General features: G+C 47.5%; 1 protein-coding gene across 1 annotated transcript in view; it reads right to left on the bottom strand.

Annotated features, from left to right (window-relative positions):
* The window catches only part of LOC134958873 (dedicator of cytokinesis protein 3-like), a 326,200-nt gene that overhangs the window by 30,749 nt on the left and 273,097 nt on the right, over positions 1 to 22,354 (bottom strand). Inside the window, exon 5 of the mRNA XM_063941575.1 lies at positions 12,660 to 12,756. Coding sequence (XP_063797645.1) covers positions 12,660 to 12,756 — 97 coding nt within the window. The remainder of the gene's footprint in view (positions 1 to 12,659; positions 12,757 to 22,354) is intronic.

Here is a 22,354-nt window from a genome sequence, read left to right as displayed (position 1 = left end):
GCAGATACTCTACAGCTACACTGCGGGGGGCGGAGACTCTACAGCTACACTGCGGGGGGCGGAGACTCTACAGCTACACTGCGGGGGGCGGAGATTCTACAGCTACAATGCGGGGGGCGGAGACTCTACAGCTACACTGTGAGGGGCGGAGACTCTAGAGTTACACTGTGAGGGGCAGAGACTCTAGAGTTACACTGTGAGGGGCAGAGACTCTACAGCTACACTGTGAGGGGCAGAGACTCTACAGCTACACTGTGAGGGGCAGAGACACTACAGCTACACTGTGAGGGGCAGAGACTCTACAGCTACACTGTGAGGGGCAGAGGCTCTACAGCTGCACTGCGAGGGGCAGAGACTCTACAGCTACACTGCGAGGGGCAGAGACTCTACAGCTACATTGTGAGGGGCAGAGACTCTACAGCTACACTGTGAGGGGCAGAGTCTCTACAGCTACACTGCGAGGGGCAGAGACTCTGCAACTACACTGCGAGGGGCAGAGACTCTGCAGCTACACTGTGAGGGGCAGAGACTCTACAGCTACACTGTGAGGGGCAGAGGCTCTACAGCTACACTGTGAGGGGCAGTGGCTCTACAGCTACACTGTGAGGGGCAGAGACTCTACAGCTACACTGTGAGGGGCAGAGACTCTACAGCTACACTGCGAGGGGCAGAAACTCTGCGAGGGGCAGAGACTCTACAGCTACACTGCGAGGGGCAGAGACTCTACAGCTACACTGCGAGGGGCAGAGACTCTACAGCTACACTGTGAGGGGCAGAGACTCTACAGCTACACTGCGAGGGGCAGAGACTCTGCGAGGGGCAGAGACTCTACAGCTACACTGCGAGGGGCAGAGACTCTACAGCTACACTGCGAGGGGCAGAGACTCTACAGCTACACTGCGAGGGGCAGAGACTCTACAGCTACACTGCGAGGGGCAGAGACTCTACAGCTACACTGTGAGGGGCAGAGACTCTACAGCTACACTGCGAGGGGCGGAGACTCCACAGCTGCACTGGTGAGGGCCAGAGACTCTACAGCTACACTGCGAGGGGCAGAGACTCTACAGCTTCACTGCGAGGGGCAGAGACTCTACAGCTAAACTGCGAGGGGCAGAGACTCTACAGCTACACTGCGAGGGGCAGAGACTCTACAGCTACACTGTGAGGGGCACAGACTCTACAGCTACACTGGGAGGGGCAGAGACTCTACAGCTACACTGTGAGAGGCAGAGACTCTACAGCTACACTGCGAGGGGCAGAGACTCTACAGCTACACTGCGGGGGGCGGAGACTCTACAGCTACACTGCGGTGGGCGGAGACTCTACAGCTACACTGTGAGGGGCGGAGACTCTAGAGTTACACTGTGAGGGGCAGAGACTCTAGAGTTACACTGTGAGGGGCAGAGACTCTACAGCTACACTGTGAGGGGCAGAGACTCTACAGCTACACTGTGAGGGGCAGAGACACTACAGCTACACTGTGAGGGGCAGAGACTCTACAGCTACACTGTGAGGGGCAGAGGCTCTACAGCTGCACTGCGAGTGGCAGAGACTCTACAGCTACACTGCGAGGGGCAGAGACTCTACAGCTACACTGTGAGGGGCAGAGACTCTACAGCTACATTGTGAGGGGCAGAGACTCTACAGCTACACTGCGAGGGGCAGAGACTCTACAGCTACACTGCGAGGGGCAGAGACTCTACAGCTACACTGCGAGGGGCAGAGACTCTGCAGCTACACTGCGAGGGGCAGAGACTCTACAGCTACACTGCGAGGGGCAGAGACTCTACAGCTACACTGTGAGGGGCAGAGACTCTACAGCTACACTGCGAGGGGCAGAGACTCTACAGCTACGCTGTGAGGGGCAGAGACTCTACAGCTACACTGCGAGGGGCAGAGACTCTGCGAGGGGCAGAGACTCTACAGCTACACTGCGAGGGGCAGAGACTCTACAGCTACACTGTGAGGGGCAGAGACTCTACAGCTACACTGCGAGGGGCAGAGACTCTACAGCTACACTGTGAGGGGCAGAGACTCTACAGCTACACTGTGAGGGGCAGAGACTCTACAGCTACACTGCGAGGGGCAGAGACTCTACAGCTACACTGCGAGGGGCAGAGACTCTACAGCTACACTGCGAGGGGCAGAGACTCTACAGCTACACTGTGAGGGGCAGAGACTCTACAGCTACACTCTAAGGGGCAGAGACTCTACAGCTGCACTGCGAGGGGCAGAGACTCTGCGAGGGGCAGAGACTCTACAGCTACACTGCGAGGGGCAGAGACTCTGCGAGGGGCAGAGACTCTACAGCTACACTGCGAGGGGCAGAGACTCTGCGAGGGGCAGAGACTCTACAGCTACACTGCGAGGGGCAGAAACTCTACAGCTACACTGCGAGGGGCAGAGACTCTACAGCTACGCTGCGAGGGGCAGAGACTCTACAGCTACACTGCGAGGGGCAGAGACACTACAGCTACACTGCGAGGGGCAGAGACTCTACAGCTACACTGTGAGGTGCAGAGACTCTACAGCTACACTGCGAGGGGCGGAGACTCCACAGCTGCACTGGTGAGGGCAGAGACTCTACAGCTACACTGCGAGGGGCAGAGACTCTACAGCTACACTGCGAGGGGCAGAGACTCTACAGCTACACTGCGAGGGGCAGAGACTCTACAGCTACACTGCGAGGGGCAGAGACTCTACAGCTACACTGCGAGGGGCAGAGACTCTACAGCTACACTGCGAGGGGCAGAGACTCTACAGCTACACTGTGAGGGGCAGAGACTCTACAGCTACACTGTGAGGGGCAGAGACTCTACAGCTACACTGCGAGGGGCAGAGACTCTACAGCTACACTGCGAGGGGCAGAGACTCTACAGCTACACTGCGAGGGGCAGAGACTCTACAGCTACACTGTGAGGGGCAGAGACTCTACAGCTACACTGTGAGGGGCAGAGACTCTACAGCTACACTGCGAGGGGCAGAGACTCTGCGAGGGGCAGAGACTCTACAGCTACACTGCGAGGGGCAGAGACTCTACAGCTACACTGCGAGGGGCAGAGACTCTACAGCTACACTGCGAGGGGCAGAGACTCTACACTACTCTACTCTGGCTACACTGCGAGGGGCAGAGACTCTACAGCTACACTGTGAGGGGCAGAGACTCTACAGTCAGACCTATGCAGTATCAGATGATTACGTTATGTAATTATAACATATATAGTACAGTAACACGTCTCTCATCTGATGGGGAACATGCACCCTATACATTGCCCTGACCGCTGAGAAAAGGATCACATGGAATGTGAGAGGTGTGTGATGATTAATGCTTACTACTGGCTCAGTGGTCACGTGTTCCATACAGCAGGCCCATGGCGTCTGGTTTGTACAGAGACAGCACACCAGACACTTCCATAGAAGCTGACAGATGGGTCCCAGCTCCAGGTTCCCTTTACCTCCTGCTAACAGCAAGGTCATCCAGCCACCGCCCCCTGCCCTCATTCTGCAGAAAGCCAGCTACTGCCCCAATTCTGATGGGTTATATGCCGGGAATAATTACCTGTGCTCACTGCGGATGTGGGGTGGGTAGGGGGAGGGGAGGGGCAATTACAAAGATATATTTAATCCCTATGTAAAATGACATTTAGATGTACTGTGTTGTCAGTGGTTCTCTCACTGCTATACTGAGTTCCCTTCCAGAGTCGCTGGCGCTGATGGCGAAACGAGCGACTGACAGGTCAGAGACTCCGCACTGTGTCTGGAGGGAGAGCAGCCAATCACTGTCAGCCTCACACTGACCCAGACACTGACTGAAAGCAAAGCAATGATGTAATTTTTAAGTGACTTTCTCCTCTCACACACTTCAGATTAGCGGACTGGAAATCTCCATGTCCCTGGGAAGTCAGAAGCTGCTTTTACCCTGGGCTGCCTGGCTCCATGACTGTACTGTCACCTACAGCATTGGGTGCCTTGTGTTCTTCTATTACAACAGAATAAGCTGCACCCACTCACTATAATGCCACAACTGCTGGTGTCCCACAAGAGACTCGCCCAGGGGTAAGTATGAAACTAGGAAAGGGAAACATTGTAGAATATTTTCTATTATTTTACTTATTTAGCTGACTGCATTATCAGTGATGTCACTGGTATCTAATCAATACAGAAGCTGCACTATCACTGATGTCACTGTTATCTAATAAACAGAGAAGCTGCCCTATCAGTGATGTCACTGGCTGCTAGTAAATAAGCTGCCCTATCAGTGATGTCAGTAGTATTTAATAAATGGATAAGCTGCACTATCAGTGATGTCACTGGTATCTAATCAACACAGAAGCTGCACTATCACTGATGTCACTGGTATCTAATAAACAGAGAAGCTGCCCTATCAGTGATGTCAGTAGTATCTAATAAATGGATAAGCTGCCCTATCAGTGATGTCAGTAGTATCTAATAAACAGAGAAGCTGCCCTATCAGTGATGTCAGTAGTATCTAATAAATGGATAAGCTGCCCTATCAGTGATGTCACTAATTCCTAGTGAATAAGCTGCACCATCAGTGAATTTACTGGCTGCTAGGAAATAAGCTGCACTATCAATCACAGGTATCTAATAAATTGATAAGCTGCATTATCAGTGATGTCACTGGTATCTAATACATGGATAAGCTGCACTATCAGTGATGTCGCTGGTATCTAATACATGGATAAGCTGCCCTATCAGTGATGTCACTGGTATCGAATAAACAGAGAAGCTGCCCTATCAGTGATGTCACTGGCTGCTAGTAAATAAGCTGCCCTATCAGTGATGTCAGTAGTATTTAATAAATGGATAAGCTGCACTATCAGTGATGTCACTGGTATCTAATAAATGGAAAAGCTGCACTATCAGTGATGTCACTGGCTGCTAATAAATATGCTGCATTATTAGTGATGTCACTGGTTGCTAATAAATGGATAAGCTGCACTATCAGTGATGTCACCGGTATCTAATAAATGGAAAAGCTGCACTATCAGTGATGTCACAGGTATCTAATAAATGGATAAGCTGCACTATCAGTGATGTCACTGGTATCTAATACATGGTTATACTGCACTATCAGTGATGTCACTGGTATCTAATACATAGATAAGCTGCACTATCAGTGAGTTCACTGGTATATAATACTTGGTTAAGCGGCACTATCAGTGATGTCACTGGCATCTAATAAACGGATACGCTGCACTATCTGTGATGTCACTGGTATCTAATAAATGGATATGCTGCACTAATACATGGTTATACTGCACTAGTAAATAAGCTGCACTATCAGTGATGTCACTGGTATCTGATAAATGGATAAGCTGCACTATCAGTGATGTCACTGGTATCTAATAAACAGAGAAGCTGCCCTATATGTGATGTCACTGGCTGCTAGTAAATAAGCTGCCCTATCAGTGATGTCACTAGTATCTAATAAATGGATAAGCTGCAATATCAGTGATGTCACTGGTATCTAGTACATGGATAAGCTGCACTATCAGTGATGTCACTGGTATCTAATAAATGGACAAGCTGCATTATCAGTGATGTCACTGGTATCTAATACATGGATAAGCTGCACTATCAGTGATGTCACTGGTATCTAATACATATATAAGCTGCACTATCAGTGAGTTCACTGGTATATAATACATGGTTGAGCGGCACTATGAGTGATGTCGCTGGTATCTAATACATGGTTAAGCTGCACTATCAGTGATGTCACTGGTATCTAATACATGGTTATACTGCACTATCAGTGATGTCACTGGCTGCTAGTAAATAAGATGCACTATCAGTGATGTCACTGGCTGCTAGTAAATAAGATGCACTATCAGTGATGTCACTGGCTGCTAGTAAATAAGATGAACTATCAGTGATGTCACTGGTATCTAATAAATGGAGAAGCTGTACTATCAGTGATGTCACTGGTTGCTAATAAATGGATAAGCTGCACTCAGTGATGTCACTGTTATCTAATAAACGGATAAGCTGCCCTATCAGTGATGTCACTGGCTGCTAGTAAATAAGATGTACTATCAGTGATGTCACTGGTATCTAATAAATCAATAAGCTGCCCTATCAGTGATGTCATTGGTATCTAATAAACTAATAAGTTGCATTATCAGTGATGTCACTGGTATCTAATAAACAGAGAAGCTGCCCTATAAGTGATGTCACTGGCTGCTAGTAAATAAGCTGCCCTATCAGTGATGTCACTAATTCCTAGTGAATAAGCTGCACTATCAGTGATGTCACTGGTATCTATTAAACGGATACGCTGCACTATCAGTGATGTCACTGGTATCTAATAAACGGATACACTGCACTATCAGTGATGTCATTGGTATCTAATACATGGTTAAACTGCACTATCAGTGATGTCACTGGTATCTAATAAACGGATTCGCTGCCCTATCAGTGATATCGCTGGTATCTAATAAACGGATTCGCTGCCCTATCAGTGATATCACTGGTATCTAATAAATGGATACGCTGCACTATCAGTGATGTCATTGGTTCCTAGTGAATGAATAGGCTCCACCATCAGTGTCATTGGTTACTAGTGAATGGATAAGAAGCATTCTGAGTGATATTTTGCACTCTTATAATAAAGAGCGGAGAAATATCATACACTCTGGGCCTGATACAGAAATGTACGCAAATGTATTCACTTCAGCTCTGAATTTGTAAGCAGCGGCTTTGCGAAAATATGCTAATGTCACAAGTGCCTGGATTTGTATAGAAACACCCACCGGAGACCATTCATAGACTCTCACAGTGAAGACAGGAGACCATACATACACTACCACGAGGAAGACAGGAGACCACACATACACTACCACGAGGAAGACAGGACACCACACACATACACTACCACGAGGAAGACAGGACACCACACACATACACTCTCACAATGAAGACAGGAGACCATACACATACACTACCACGATGAAGACAGGAGACCATACATATACTACCACGACGAAGAGAAGAGACCATACACATACACTAACACGATGAAGACAGGAGACCATACATACACTACCACGACGAAGAGAGGAGACCATACACATACACTACCACCATGAAGATAGGAGAGCATACACATACACTACCACGATGAAGACAGGAGACCATACATACCTACCACGATGAAGACAGGAGACCATACATACACTACCACGATGAAGACAGGAGACCATACATAAACTACCACGATGAAGACAGGAGACCATACACATACACTACCACGATGAAGACAGGAGACCATACATACACTACCACGATGAAGACAGGAGACCATACACATACACTACCACGATGAAGACAGGAGACCATACATACACTACCACGATGAAGACAGGAGACCATACACATACACTACCACGATGAAGACAGGAGACCATACATACACTACCACGATGAAGACAGGAGACCATACATAAACTACCACGATGAAGACAGGAGACCATACATAAACTACCACGATGAAGACAGGAGACCATACATACACTACCACGATGAAGACAGGAGACCATACATACACTACCGTGATGAAGACGGTTCCGGTATGAATGGTCGACCATGTTATGGTCGACAGTCATTAGGTCGACCACTATTGGTCGACATTGACATGGTCGACATGGACACATGGTCGACACATGAAAATGGTCGACACAATAAAGGTCGACACATGAAAAGGTCGACGTGAGTTTTTTAACTTTTTTTGGTGTCGTTTTTTGCGTAAAGTGACTGGGAACCCCAATTAGTGCACCGCGTCCCCTCGCAAGGCTCGCTTTGCTCACCATGCTTCGGGCATGGTGCCTTCGCTCCGCTACCGCTTCGCTCGGCACAGATTACCGTTCCAATCGTAGTCCACGTGGATCGTTAAGTATGGAAAAGTTCCCCAAAAGAAAAAAAAGTTAAAAAACTCATGTCGACCTTTCCTTGTGGCGACCTTTCATGTGTCGACCATTTTCATGTGTCGACCATGTGTCCATGTCGACCATGTCAATGTCGACCAATAGTGGTCGACCTAATGACTGTCGACCATAACATGGTCGACCATGTGAACGGATACCGATGAAGACAGGAGACCATAAATACACTACCACGATGAAGACAGGAGACCATACATACACTACCACGATGAAGACAGGAGACCATACATACCTACCACGATGAAGACAGGAGACCATACATACACTACCACGATGAAGACAGGAGACCATACATACCTACTACGATGAAGACAGGAGACCATACATACACTATCACGATGAAGACAGGAGACCATACATACACTACCACGATGAAGACAGACCACCATACATACCTACCACGATGAAGACAGGAGACCATACATACACTACCGCGATGAAGACAGGAGACCATACATAAACTACCACGATGAAGACAGGAGAGCATACATACACTACCATGATGAAGACAGAAGACCATACATACACTACCACGATGAAGACAGGAGACAATACATACACTACCACGATGAACAGAGGAGACCATACATATACTACCACGATGAAGAGAGGAGACCATACACATACACTACCACGATGAAGACAGGAGACCAAACATACACTACCACGATGAAGACAGAAGACCATACATACACTACCACGATGAAGACAGGAGACCATACATACATTACCACGACGAAGAGAGGAGACCATACATATACTACCACGATGAAGACAGGAGACCATACACATACACTACCACGATGAAGACAGGAGACCATACACATACACTACCACAATGAAGACAGGAGACCATATACATACACTAACACGATGAAGACAGGAGACCATACATACACTACCACGATGAATACAGGAGAGCATACACATACACTACCACGATGAAGACAGGAGACCATACATATACTACCACGACGAAGAGAGGAGACCATACACATACACTACCACGATGAAGACAGGAGACCATACATATACTACCACGACGAAGAGAGGAGACCATACACATACACTACCACGATGAAGACAGGAGACCATACATACACTACCACGATGAAGACAGGAGACCATACATACCTACCACGATCAAGACAGGAGACCATACATACACTACCACGATGAAGACAGGAGACCATACATACCTACCACGATGAAGACAGGAGACCATACATACACTACCACGATGAAGACAGGAGACCATACATACCTACCACGATGAAGACAGGAGACCATACATACACTACCACGATGAAGACAGGAGACCATACATATACTACCACGATGAAGACAGGAGACCATACATATACTACCACGATGAAGACAGGAGACCATACATACCTACCACGATGAAGACAGGAGACCATACATACACTACCACGATGAAGACAGGAGACCATACATATACTACCACGATGAAGACAGGAGACCATACATAAACTACCACGATGAAGACAGGAGATCATTGCTACACAATAACGATGAAGAGATGTGCCTCTATGTCTACACACTGCTCTGTGCCTCTATGTCTACACACTGCTCTGTACCTCTGTCTCTACACACTGCTCTGTGCCTCTATGTCTACATACTGCTCTGTGCCTCTATGTGTACACACTGCTCTGTACCTCTGTCTCTACACACTGCTCTGTGCCTCTATGTCTAAACACTGCTCTATGCCTCTATGTCTACACACTGCTCTGTGCCTCTGTGTCTACACACTGCTCTGTGCCTCTGTGTCTACACACTGCTCTGTGCCTCTGTGTCTACACACTGCTCTGTGCCTCTGTGTCTACACACTGCTCTGTGCCTCTGTGTCTACACACTGCTCTGTGCCTCTATGTCTACACACTGCTCTGTACCTCTATGTCTACACACTGCTCTGAGCCTCTATGTCTACACACTGCTCTGTACCTCTATGTCTACACACTGCTCTGTGTCTCTATGTCTACACACTGCTCTGTGCCTCTGTGTCTACACACTGCTCTGTACCTCTATGTCTACACACTGCTCTGTGCCTCTATGTCTACACACTGCTCTGTGCCTCTATGTCTACACACTGCTCTGTGCCTCTATGTCTACACACTGCTCTGTGCCTCTATGTCTACACACTGCTCTGTGCCTCTGTGTCTACACACTGCTCTGTACATGTGTCTACACACTGCTCTGAACCTCTATGTCTACACACTGCTCTGTACCTCTATGTCTACACACTGCTCTGTGAATATGTCTACACACTGCTCTGTACCTCTATGTCTACACACTGCTCTGTGCCTCTATGTCTACACACTGATCTGTGCCTCTATGTCTACACACTGCTCTGTGCCTCTATGTCTACACACTGCTCTGTACCTCTGTGTCTACACACTGTTCTGTGCCTCTATGTCTACACACTGCTCTGTGCCTCTATGTCTACACACTGCTCTGTACCTCTATGTCTACACACTGCTCTTTGCCTCTATGTCTACACACTGCTCTGTACCTCTATGTCTACACACTGCTCTGTGCCTCTATGTCTACACACTGCTCTGTGCCTCTATGTCTACACACTGCTCTGTGCCTCTATGTCTACACACTGCTCTGAACCTCTATGTCTACACACTGCTCTGTACCTCTATGTCTACACACTGCTCTGTGAATATGTCTACACACTGCTCTGTACCTCTATGTCTACACACTGCTCTGTGCCTCTATGTCTACACACTGATCTGTGCCTCTATGTCTACACACTGCTCTGTGCCTCTATGTCTACACACTGCTCTGTACCTCTGTGTCTACACACTGTTCTGTGCCTCTATGTCTACACACTGCTCTGTGCCTCTATGTCTACACACTGCTCTGTACCTCTATGTCTACACACTGCTCTTTGCCTCTATGTCTACACACTGCTCTGTACCTCTATGTCTACACACTGCTCTGTGCCTCTATGTCTACACACTGCTCTTTGCCTCTATGTCTACACACTGCTCTGTACCTGTGTCTACACACTGCTCTGTGCCTCTATATCTACACACTGCTCTGTGCCTCTATATCTACACACTGCTCTGTACCTCTATGTCTACACACTGCTCTGTGCCTCTATGTCTACACACTGCTCTGTACCTCTATGTCTACTAGGGATCCATCTCTAGGTCGACAGTAAGTAGGTCGACAATGTCAAATGGTCAAAATGCCGACATGAGTTTTTCAAATTTTTTTTACTTTTCATACATAACGATCCACGTGGACTACGATTGGGAATAGTAACCTGCCCGAAGCATGGCGAGCGAAGCGAGGGGACACGGTGCACTAATTGGGGTTCTCCGTCAACATACGGAGATAGCGAGACCAAAAAAAATGACAAACTCATGTTGACCTTTTGACCTGTCGACCTACTTACCATCGACCTTACATACTACACCCGTCTACACATGGCACTATGGGCCTAATTCAGTCCTGATCGCTCGCTAGCAGTTTTTTGCAGTGCTGCGATCAGATAGTCGCCGCCTATAGGGGAGTGTATTTTTGCTTTGCAATTGTGCGATCGCATGTGCAGCCGAGCGGGCTGAAAAAGTTTTGTGCAGTTTCTGAGTTGCCCAGAACTTACTCAGCCGCTGCGATCACTTCAGCCTGTCCGGGACCAGAATTGACGTCAGACACCCGCCCTGCAAACGCCTGGACACGCCTGCGTTTTTCCAACCACTCCCAGAAAACGGTCAGTTACCACCCACAAACGCCCTCTTCCTGTCACTCTCCTTGCGATCGGCTGTGCGAATGGATTCTTTGTTAAACTCATCGCACAGCGACGATCTGCTTTGTACCCGTGCGACGCGCCTGTGCATTCCGGTGCATGCGCAGTTCTGACCTGATCATAGCGCAGCGAAAACACCTAGCGTGCGATCCGGTCTGAATGACCCCCTATAACTCTATGTCTACACACTGCTCTATGCCTCTATGACTATACAGTACCCTGTACCACTATGACTACGGACTGATATGTACCTCTATGACTATATCCTGTTGTGCACATCTATGACTATACTGAACTCTGTACGTCTATGACTAATCCCAGCTCTGCACCTCTATGAACATACACTGCTCTGCACCACTATTACTATATCCTGCTCTGCACCTCTATGACTATACACTGCTCTGTACCTCTATGGCTATAACCTGCTCTGCACCTCTAAGACCATACATTGCTCTGCACCTCTATGACTATACACTGCTCTGCACCTCTATGACTATATTCTGCTTTACACCTCTATTACTATCCCCAGCTCTGCACCTCTATGACTTCCCAGCTCTGCACCTCTATGACTATACACTGCTCTGTGCCTCTATGACTATAACCTGTTCTGCACCTCTATGACTATAACGTACTCTACACCTCTATGACTATAACCTGATCTGCACCTCTATGACTAGACACTGCTATGTGTGGGGTTCCTCGCTGAATAGAATATGGGTTACTACAGCAACAGCTGAACTGAGACATTAACGCATCAAACAGAACCCTTTACATGCCAGGGCCTTGCTGGAAGCAGACATAAAGGTTGATTGGTACACATATATATATATATATATATATATATATACCATTTACAGACACCTCCACAACGTCATGTAGCTGCCCAATCTCATGCAATAAAAGGGGCAGGGACTTACCACATACAGCTGCTTCCACAGCGAGGCCCATTCTTGCAGCGTGGATGTTACCTCTGTGACAACAGGGTCTTCCGCGGGAACGACGGTCTCATACTGCCTGCAGAGGAAGAGAAGAGTCACATGAGGCCGGGAGACCCTGTCACATATTAATGATCCCTATGTAGGCCTGCAGTCAGTGTGACATAGATGACAGACTGCTCTCTCTGAGTCACCCTGCAGCATAATAATGTGTCACCCTCACCCCCTGATATCACACTACGGTCTCCCTCCATGCCTGGCCTCCTGAGACAGCGGCCTCTGCAAGCCTCTCACTAAGCAGCCTCACATTGCTGGGGAACACAGACAGGTGCATAGCTGTATTACATGCCCATCACTAAGAAGCCTCACATTGCTGGGGAGCACAGACAGGTGCATAGCTGTATTACATGCCCATCACTAAGCAGCCTCACATTGCTGGGGAGCACAGACAGGTGCATAGCTGTATTACATGCCCATCACTAAGAAGCCTCACATAGCTGGGGAACACAGACAGGTGCATAGCTGTATTACATGCCCATCACTAAGCAGCCTCACATAGCTGGGGAGCACAGACAGGCGCATAGCTGTATTACATGCCCATCACTAAGAAGCCTCACATAGCTGGGGAGCACAGACAGGTGCATAGCTGTATTACATGTCCATCACTAAGCAGCCTCACATTGCTGGGGAACACAGACAGGTGCATAGCTGTATTACATGCCCATCACTAAGCAGCCTCACATTGCTGGGGAACACAGACAGGTGCATAGCTGTATTACATGCCCATCACTAAGCAGCCTCACATTGCTGGGGAACACAGACAGGTGCATAGCTGTATTACATGTCCATCACTAAGCAGCCTCACATTGCTGGGGAACACAGACAGGTGCATAGCTGTATTACATGCCCATCACTAAGCAGCCTCACATTGCTGGGGAACACAGACAGGTGCATAGCTGTATTACATGCCCATCACTAAGCAGCCTCACATAGCTGGGGAGCACAGACAGGTGCATAGCTGTATTACATGCCCATCACTAAGAAGCCTCACATAGCTGGGGAGCACAGACAGGTACATAGCTGTATTACATATCCATCACTAAGCAGCCTCACATTGCTGGGGAGCACAGACAGGTGCATAGCTGTATTACATGCCCATCACTAAGCAGCCTCACATAGCTGGGGAGCACAGACAGGTGCATAGCTGTATTACATATCCATCACTAAGCAGCCTCACATTGCTGGGGAGCACAGACAGGTGCATAGCTGTATTACATGCCCATCACTAAGAAGCCTCACATAGCTGGGGAGCACAGACAGGTACATAGCTGCATCACATGCCCATCACTAAGCAGCCTCACATTGCTGGGGAGCACAGACAGGTGCATAGCTGTATTACATGCCCATCACTAAGAAGCCTCACATTGCTGGGGAACACAGACAGGTGCATAGCTGTATTACATGCCCATCACTAAGAAGCCTCACATAGCTGGGGAGCACAGACAGGTGCATAGCTGTATAACATATCCATCACTAAGCAGCCTCACATTGCTGAGGAGCACAGACAGGTGCATAGCTGCATTACATGCCCATCACTAAGCAGCCTCACATAGCTGGGGAGCACAGACAGGTACATAGCTGTATTACATGCCCATCACTAAGCATCCTCACATAGCTGGGGAGCACAGACAGGTGCATAGCTGTATTACATGCCCATCACTAAGCAGCCTCACATTGCTGGGGAGCACAGACAGGTGCATAGCTGTATTACATGTCCATCACTAAGCAGCCTCACATAGCTGGGGAGCACAGACAGATGCATAGCTGTATTACATGCCCATCACTAAGCAGCCTCACATTGCTGGGGAACACAGACAGGTGCATAGCTATATTACATGCCCATCACTAAGCAGCCTCACATTGCTGGGGAACACAGACAGGTGCATAGCTGTATTACATGCCTCTCACTAAGCATCCTCACATTGCTGGGGAGCACAGACAGGTGCATAGCTGTATTACATATCCATCACTAAGCAGCCTCACATTGCTGGGGAACACAGACAGGTGCATAGCTATATTACATACCCATCCCTAAGCAGCCTCACACTGCTGGGGAACACAGACAGGTGCATAGCTGTATTACATGCCTCTCACTAAGCAGCCTCACACTGCTGGGGAACACAGACAGGTGCATAGCTGTATTACATATCCATCACTAAGCAGCCTCACATTGTTGGGGAACACAGACAGGTGCATAGCTGTATTACATATCCATCACTAAGCAGCCTCACATTGCTGGGGAACACAGACAGGTGCATAGCTATATTACATGCCCATCACTAAGCAGCCTCACATTGTTGGGGAACACAGACAGGTGCATAGCTGTATTACATACCCATCACTAAGCAGCCTCACATTGCTGGGGAACACAGACAGGTGCATAGCTGTATTACATATCCATCACTAAGCAGCCTCACATTGCTGGGGAACACAGACAGGTGCATAGCTGTATTACATATCCATCACTAAGCAGCCTCACATTGCTGGGGAACACAGACAGGTGCATAGCTGTATTACATATCCATCACTAAGCAGCCTCACATTGCTGGGGAACACAGACAGGTGCATAGCTGTATTACATATCCATCACTAAGCAGCCTCACATTGCTGGGGAACACAGACAGGTGCATAGCTGTATAACATATCCATCACTAAGCAGCCTCACATTGCTGGGGAACACAGACAGGTGCATAGCTGTATAACATATCCATCACTAAGCAGCCTCACATTGCTGGGGAACACAGACAGGTGCATAGCTGTATTACATATCCATCACTAAGCATCCTCACATTGCTGGGGAGCACAGACAGGTGCATAGCTGTATTACATGCCCATCACTAAGCAGCCTCACATTGCTGGGGAGCACAGACAGGTGCATAGCTGTATTACATGCCCATCACTAAGCAGCCTCACACTGCTGGGGAGCACAGACAGGTGCATAGCTGCATTACATGCCTCTCACTAAGCAGCCTCACATTGCTGAGGAGCACAGATAGGTGCATAGCTGTATTACATGCCTCTCACTAAGCAGCCTCACATTGCTGAGGAGCACAGACAGGTGCATAGCTGTATTACATGCCCATCACTAAGAAGCCTCACATTGCTGAGGAGCACAGACAGGTGCATAGCTGTATTACATGCCTCTCACTAAGCAGCCTCACATTGCTGAGGAGCACAGACAGGTGCATAGCTGTATTACATGCCCACCACTAAGCAGCCTCACATTGCTGGGGAGCACAGACAGGTGCATAGCTGTATTACATGCCCATCACTAAGCAGCATCACATTGCTGGGGAGCACAGACAGGTGCATAGCTGTATTACATGCCCATCACTAAGCAGCCTCACATTGCTGAGGAGCACAGACAGGTGCATAGCTGTATTACATGCCTCTCACTAAGCAGCCTCACATTGCTGAGGAGCACAGACAGGTGCATAGCTGTATTACATGCCCATCACTAAGAAGCCTCACATTGCTGGGGAGCACAGACAGGTGCATAGCTGTATTACATGTCCATCACTAAGCAGCCTCACATTACTGAGGAGCACAGACAGGTGCATAGCTGTATTACATGCCCATCACTAAGCAGCCTCACATTGCTGGGGAGCACAGACAGGTGCATAGGTGCATTACATGCCTCTCACTAAGCAGCCTCACACTGCTGGGGAGCACAGACAGGTGCATAGCTGTATTACATGCCCATCACTAAGCAGCCTCACATTGCTGAGGAGCACAGATAGGTGCATAGCTGTATTACATGCCTCTCACTAAGCAGCCTCACATAGCTGGGGAGCACAGACAGGTGCATAGCTGCATTACATGCCTCTCACTAAGCAGCATCACATTGCTGAGGAGCACAGACAGGTGCATAGCTGTATTACATGCCCATCACTAAGCAGCCTCACATTGCTGGGGAGCACAGACAGGTGCATAGCTGTATTACATGTCCATCACTAAGCAGCCTCACATTACTGAGGAGCACAGACAGGTGCATAGCTGTATTACATTCCCATCACTAAGCAGCCTCACATTGCTGGGGAGCACAGACAGGTGCATAGGTGCATTACATGCCTCTCACTAAGCAGCCTCACACTGCTGGGGAGCACAGACAGGTGCATAGCTGTATTACATGCCCATCACTAAGCAGCCTCACATTGCTGAGGAGCACAGATAGGTGCATAGCTGTATTACATGCCTCTCAGTAAGCAGCCTCACATAGCTGGGGAGCACAGACAGGTGCATAGCTGCATTACATGCCTCTCACTAAGCAGCATCACATTGCTGAGGAGCACAGACAGGTGCATAGCTGTATTACATGCCCAGCACATAGAGGAACTCACAAACCACACAGAAAACAGACATACGGCGCATTTTATTCTGCACAAATGTTTCTGTCAACCAAGCGACTGACGCAAACAGTCTGCTGGATTATTTACAGAATATGTAACACTGTCACTTCAGAGACCTCCAGAGCAGCACTCTACACCAAGTCATTTCATCATTTACATGTTCTCCTATGGCACAGCTCATTCTTGAAGGTGTGTATTTGCAGGACACTACAGACCCACAAGTGTGGCTAAAGATATGAAACTGTACTCAATATACATTAAAGGTTTCTCTATAAAGTGGGAATTGCTCATTTTATACACAAATAAATACAGCACATTTTCTTGCTTTGTAGAGCAGGGAGCAGAGTTACAGCGTACTCTCCACCATTCCCGACCTTCTGTTGTGATGCTGCAGAGGGCAGGCATGAAAAAGGAGAGGTGGGCGGAGCTTGATGAGGTCATATATGTGCCCGGTCACTTGCTTTCTCTTGCCAACAGCCGCACGTGTGGTATCAACCCAAACAGCTGTACAGCCCTAGGGGCCGGTGTCCCCTGTCTGCTTACTGACCCTGGCGCTGATTCACGAACTTCATTCATTAACGCTGCGTCTATGTTTTATTTAGTTGTAAGTGTTGGATGTGGGGGTGTATTAATCAGACAATATATGAAAATACAAGATGTATTAAGCCTGGAGAAGTGATAAAGCAGTGATAAGTGCAAGGTGATAACGCACCAGCCAATCAGCTCCAATATGTACATTTACAGTTAGGAGCTGATTGGCTGGTGCGTTATCACCTTGCACTTATCACTGCTGTATCACTTCTCCAGGCTTAATACATCTGCCCTTCAGGGCATAAAATGCCTCAACGCTAAGGGGCCAGTGCGGAGCTGAAACCAAGCCGGTATTGTGGGAGATCTTGCGTGTTAGAGTTGTGCATGTTCCGTAGACGAGTGCACGCATCTGAGGGTGATTCAGACTCATTTATCACTCATTCGCACTATCACTCACAGCTGCAGGCGTATTACTGGGTGGTAACAGGATGTGCGTCCGTAGGCCGGGTCTACTGAGGGCGTGCGGACGGTTCTAGGGTCTATCCCGGTTTGTACTGGCACAAAGATCTGTCTGATTGCTGGTGGACGTCTTGCACCAAGGACGGAGGTGGTACAACTGCATTCCGCTCTGGATCAGACACTATACGAGGCCCCATAGTGACTAAGGGGCTGGTCGGACGACCTCTCAGTTTTACCAGCAAGATGACGTCAGCCTCAATGGTTTCAGCCACGTCCCTGGAACTTACGTGATGACAGTGCTGCAATGCATCATGGTACATAGGCATTTCAAGGCGGAATCGCCACAAACTAAACCTGCACCTGGATTTTGAGTAGACGGAATATTCTAACAAGACGCATTGAGCAAAACATTAAATTCCACATCAAACTCCAAACCCAAAGCCCAGAATCACGCTTTTCATCAATAATGTATAACTTAGATTAAACTCTTCAGTTTCATCAAAAAATGCAGCTCGGTTTATGCTCAGTTATGGCTTAAAGCCGCCAGGAGGGGACGGTGGGGCGGTCTATATTACATGTGACACGTGTGGTTTTCAAGCTTTTATAAGTACATTGGGCAAAGTGCACCTAGAAATCTTCTCCGCAAAAGGAAAATGATAAAGGAGGCGGATCCTCCTCACCATCCGTTCATCGTCTGCAGATCCGCTCTGTCAGTCCCTCCATTGGTTACCTGTTTTCTACCGTATTCAATACAAAATACTGTCAATCAGGCAGAGGCGAACGCACCAGTGAGACTGGCGCACTGCGTATAGTAATTCAGACTGCGATCATATATATAATAAAACGGGTACTTGAAATAAGGACTCGTAGACAGACATCCAGTGAATATACAGTGTCTTTTTACTGGCATCAGACACTGGAGTACAGCATACTCAGGCTTAGGCCTGGTATCACATAGAAATCCACCCCTCCCCCCCCCAAAAAAAAACAAAAAAAAAAAAAACAGACAAACATAAAGTTCTTAGCACTCCTCGTGCTTATCAGTCAATCCTGCTCAAGTGGCCTGCATCCACAAACTGCCATGCTCTCCTGGTACGGCCAATGTCATCAGTCCCTGGCACTACGGAGACTCCGACCTACTAACTGGCCTCTACCAGGCATCAGTGCACCGTGCAGTGGGTTTATGGGAGTTTTAAACCCCTCTCCTGCTCCTGACTTCCTGCTGGCTCTGGGTGAGCTGGAAAACCCAGAATTCCAAATCACTACTGCAGGTGCAGAATGTGCAGGTCTTGTTTTCCTCTCTCTCTCGGAGGAAGCTGATCCCACAGAAATGTGGGCAACTGTGGTGAGACACAAGCCCTCTCACCACAATATATATATCATGGAGGAGATACGCTGGACATTCCTGGATATAATATCATACAGGAGATATGCTGGAAATTCATGTACATTTATCACAGAGGAGATACGCTGGACATTCCTATACATATATCACAGAGGAGATACAATGACATTCCAGCACATATATCACGGAGGAGATATACTGGACATTCCTATACATATATCACAGAGGAGGTATGCTGTACATTCCAGCACATATATCACGGAGGAGATACAATGACATTCCTGTACATATATCACGGAGGAGATACAATGACATTCCTGTACATATATCACGGAGGAGATACAATGACATTCCTGTACATATATCACGGAGGAGATACAATGACATTCCTGTACATATATCACGGAGGAGATACAATGACATTCCTGTACATATATTGTCAAAGTCAGAAAAAATGTCTCAATGCACGTTGCCATATTTGCACCGCACACTGGTCCGTGCTGCGCATGCGTACGCTCTCCCGTGGAAGCGCATACCCGCAATAGCGTGCACTCGCACGCGCAGTATGCGCATTTACGGTAGAGTTTATGTGATCGTAGCGTGCGACTCATTAGTTACAAATGTTCACAATTAATGTAGTTTATAGATCATGATCCCTTTGATAGTTTCTGTAAGTTTGGTTAAAGTATAATGTCCCAGAGCTGAGGAATCCCTCTTTGCATCGTACGAAGGGTTTAACAGGAATCATACTGCAGTGTTTGGTACCCATCGGAAGAGTATTTAATTAGCAATATTCCGGTGTTGGTTTGGAGCGTATTAATCGCTCGTGCGAATAGTTATGGACATAAGAAGTTTATGTCCATTTCTATGATTTGCACATACTCAGGTATGCGGCGGGAAACCCAGTTTCCCACCCACCTGAGCTGTTGGAAATCGTCACAGCCCACCTGTATGAATCACCCTATGACCTTTTGTTATGATGCAGGGCCGAATTCCTTCGGCCAATGGACAATGGGATTGTAGGACCAGGAGATTGCATTGTGTGTGGAGCATAAATAGGCAGGCCGACCACATCCAGCTCTCACTCTCTCATCAACGGTTATCTGCTGATAATCGGGAGCTGGATATCGAGGCGCTGGCGATCATACCCTTTGTGCGTAAGTTCTCTCCATAATCATTGTCTTTCTGCGAGCCAATCTCTCTCTCTCTCTCTCTCTCTATCTCTCTCTCTCCTCTTTTTCTCTTAAATACCTTATAGTATTATAGTATTGTATCGTATTGCATTTAGGTCAGTGTAGTATTGTCTTTTTGTATTTATTGTTTAGTTCTGTGGTTAGGAAGTCTCTGTTATATTGTAGTGTATCATATGTACTGTTATCCCCTTTTACAAGTATATTAGACATAATACAGTTAATAGGCCTTGGAAACCTAAACCAGTATCTGTGTATTTACTATAGTGTTAGGTGTTCACTTGAGCGTCGGTGACGCTCAAACAGCTTTGTAGATAGTCAGGTTACACAAGGTTGCATTTACACCCTGTACTCACATTAAGGTATTCTGTATGTTTCATCGGTATAAGGTTTAACATAAAGGTATAGTGTTGTGAGCGTCTGCACCGCTGGTGACCTCCTCGTGGTCTCTAGCGTATGCTACGTTACAGCGAATCTTTCCCCTAGACATATCCAATAACGTGTCCTGTGATCACTGGGCCGTGAGCGAACGTGACGCTTGAGCGTCTCGCCTACGGCTGAGCGATCGTTACGCAAATAGCGTATCATTACGGTATTTCTTAAGTAAACAGCGTACAGTGTTCTTAGCTTCATAAGGGTTGTTTATACGACAAAGGAATTTAGCATTGTCAATTGCGGGCTCGTCCGGTCCTTTTCACATCTGCACTAGGTAGATCAGCAGACATTATCCCCCAGCAAAAGGGTGGGAGGTTATCTCGCAGTTGCTGACGGGATAAGCGTCTGCTTCGCTTAGGTAAAGAGTGCTGAAGGAACCCGGTAACCGGAAGTAAGAACAAAACGCTTGTGTCTTTTAAAACTGTTTATTTTTCTTTTGTCTTGCGTACGCATACATTTATCTGCATTTCTTTTTCAAATTTCGTATATCACTATTCCTGTTTGCCAATTTTTTTATAGTTGATAGAAAGTGCTAAAAAGAGATTTGCTGTTATTTAAAAGTAGAGGTAATAGTTAAAGTATAGAACAAACACACGGTTTGTCTGAGATACAAGGCAGTCAGTGTGGATTGCGGTAGATGATCAGGGATCATCTACATTGATAAATAAATATATTGTGTTACGGTGGATCCTTTGCATTGCGTACACGTGTCGCTAACAAAGACTAGCGTACGCAATCCGAAAGGCAGACGCACGCAGCGTTCATTACGCAACGTAGCGTCTGGTTACGCCCACGTAGCCCAAGTCACGAAAAGCGATAATTAGCGCAAAGCGATAATTAGCGCAAAAGCGATAAGTAACGCACAGCGGTAGATAACGCGACGCGGTAAATAACGCAAATCTATTTTTTGGAAAATCTGAAATTTAGTTTAACAGATCCTGCTCCTAATTGGTAACACTTTTGGCCTGAAGACAATTTCTGCGCAGAAATAGATATAGAAACAAAAGTGTACATGTGTTGAGTGAGTGTGTTTTGTATACAAAAGTTTATACAATTTTAAAGGTGGAACCAAAAGGAAAGTCGAGTACTCGTTAAGGAACATACGTGTAAGTGACATATACGGTGGCCAGGGAGGCATCTCTGGTTAAATAATATTTGAGCATTAGAGTATAGCGGACCATAAGGTAACAAGACCAGGAGGTCATAAGGAACAAGACCAGGAGGTCGTAAGGTAAAAGGTCCGCTATAAAAGTCCAGTGGCACAACGCCTGGGGTGTTGGTGCAGAACCCATATAGGCCATACAAGCT

Source organism: Pseudophryne corroboree, chromosome 9 (assembly GCF_028390025.1).
Source record: "Pseudophryne corroboree isolate aPseCor3 chromosome 9, aPseCor3.hap2, whole genome shotgun sequence".
In the NCBI taxonomy this organism is placed as follows: domain Eukaryota; kingdom Metazoa; phylum Chordata; class Amphibia; order Anura; family Myobatrachidae; genus Pseudophryne; species Pseudophryne corroboree.
The sequence above is the reverse complement of the archived record's forward strand: the minus strand, read 5'-3'. Positions and strand labels throughout refer to the sequence as shown.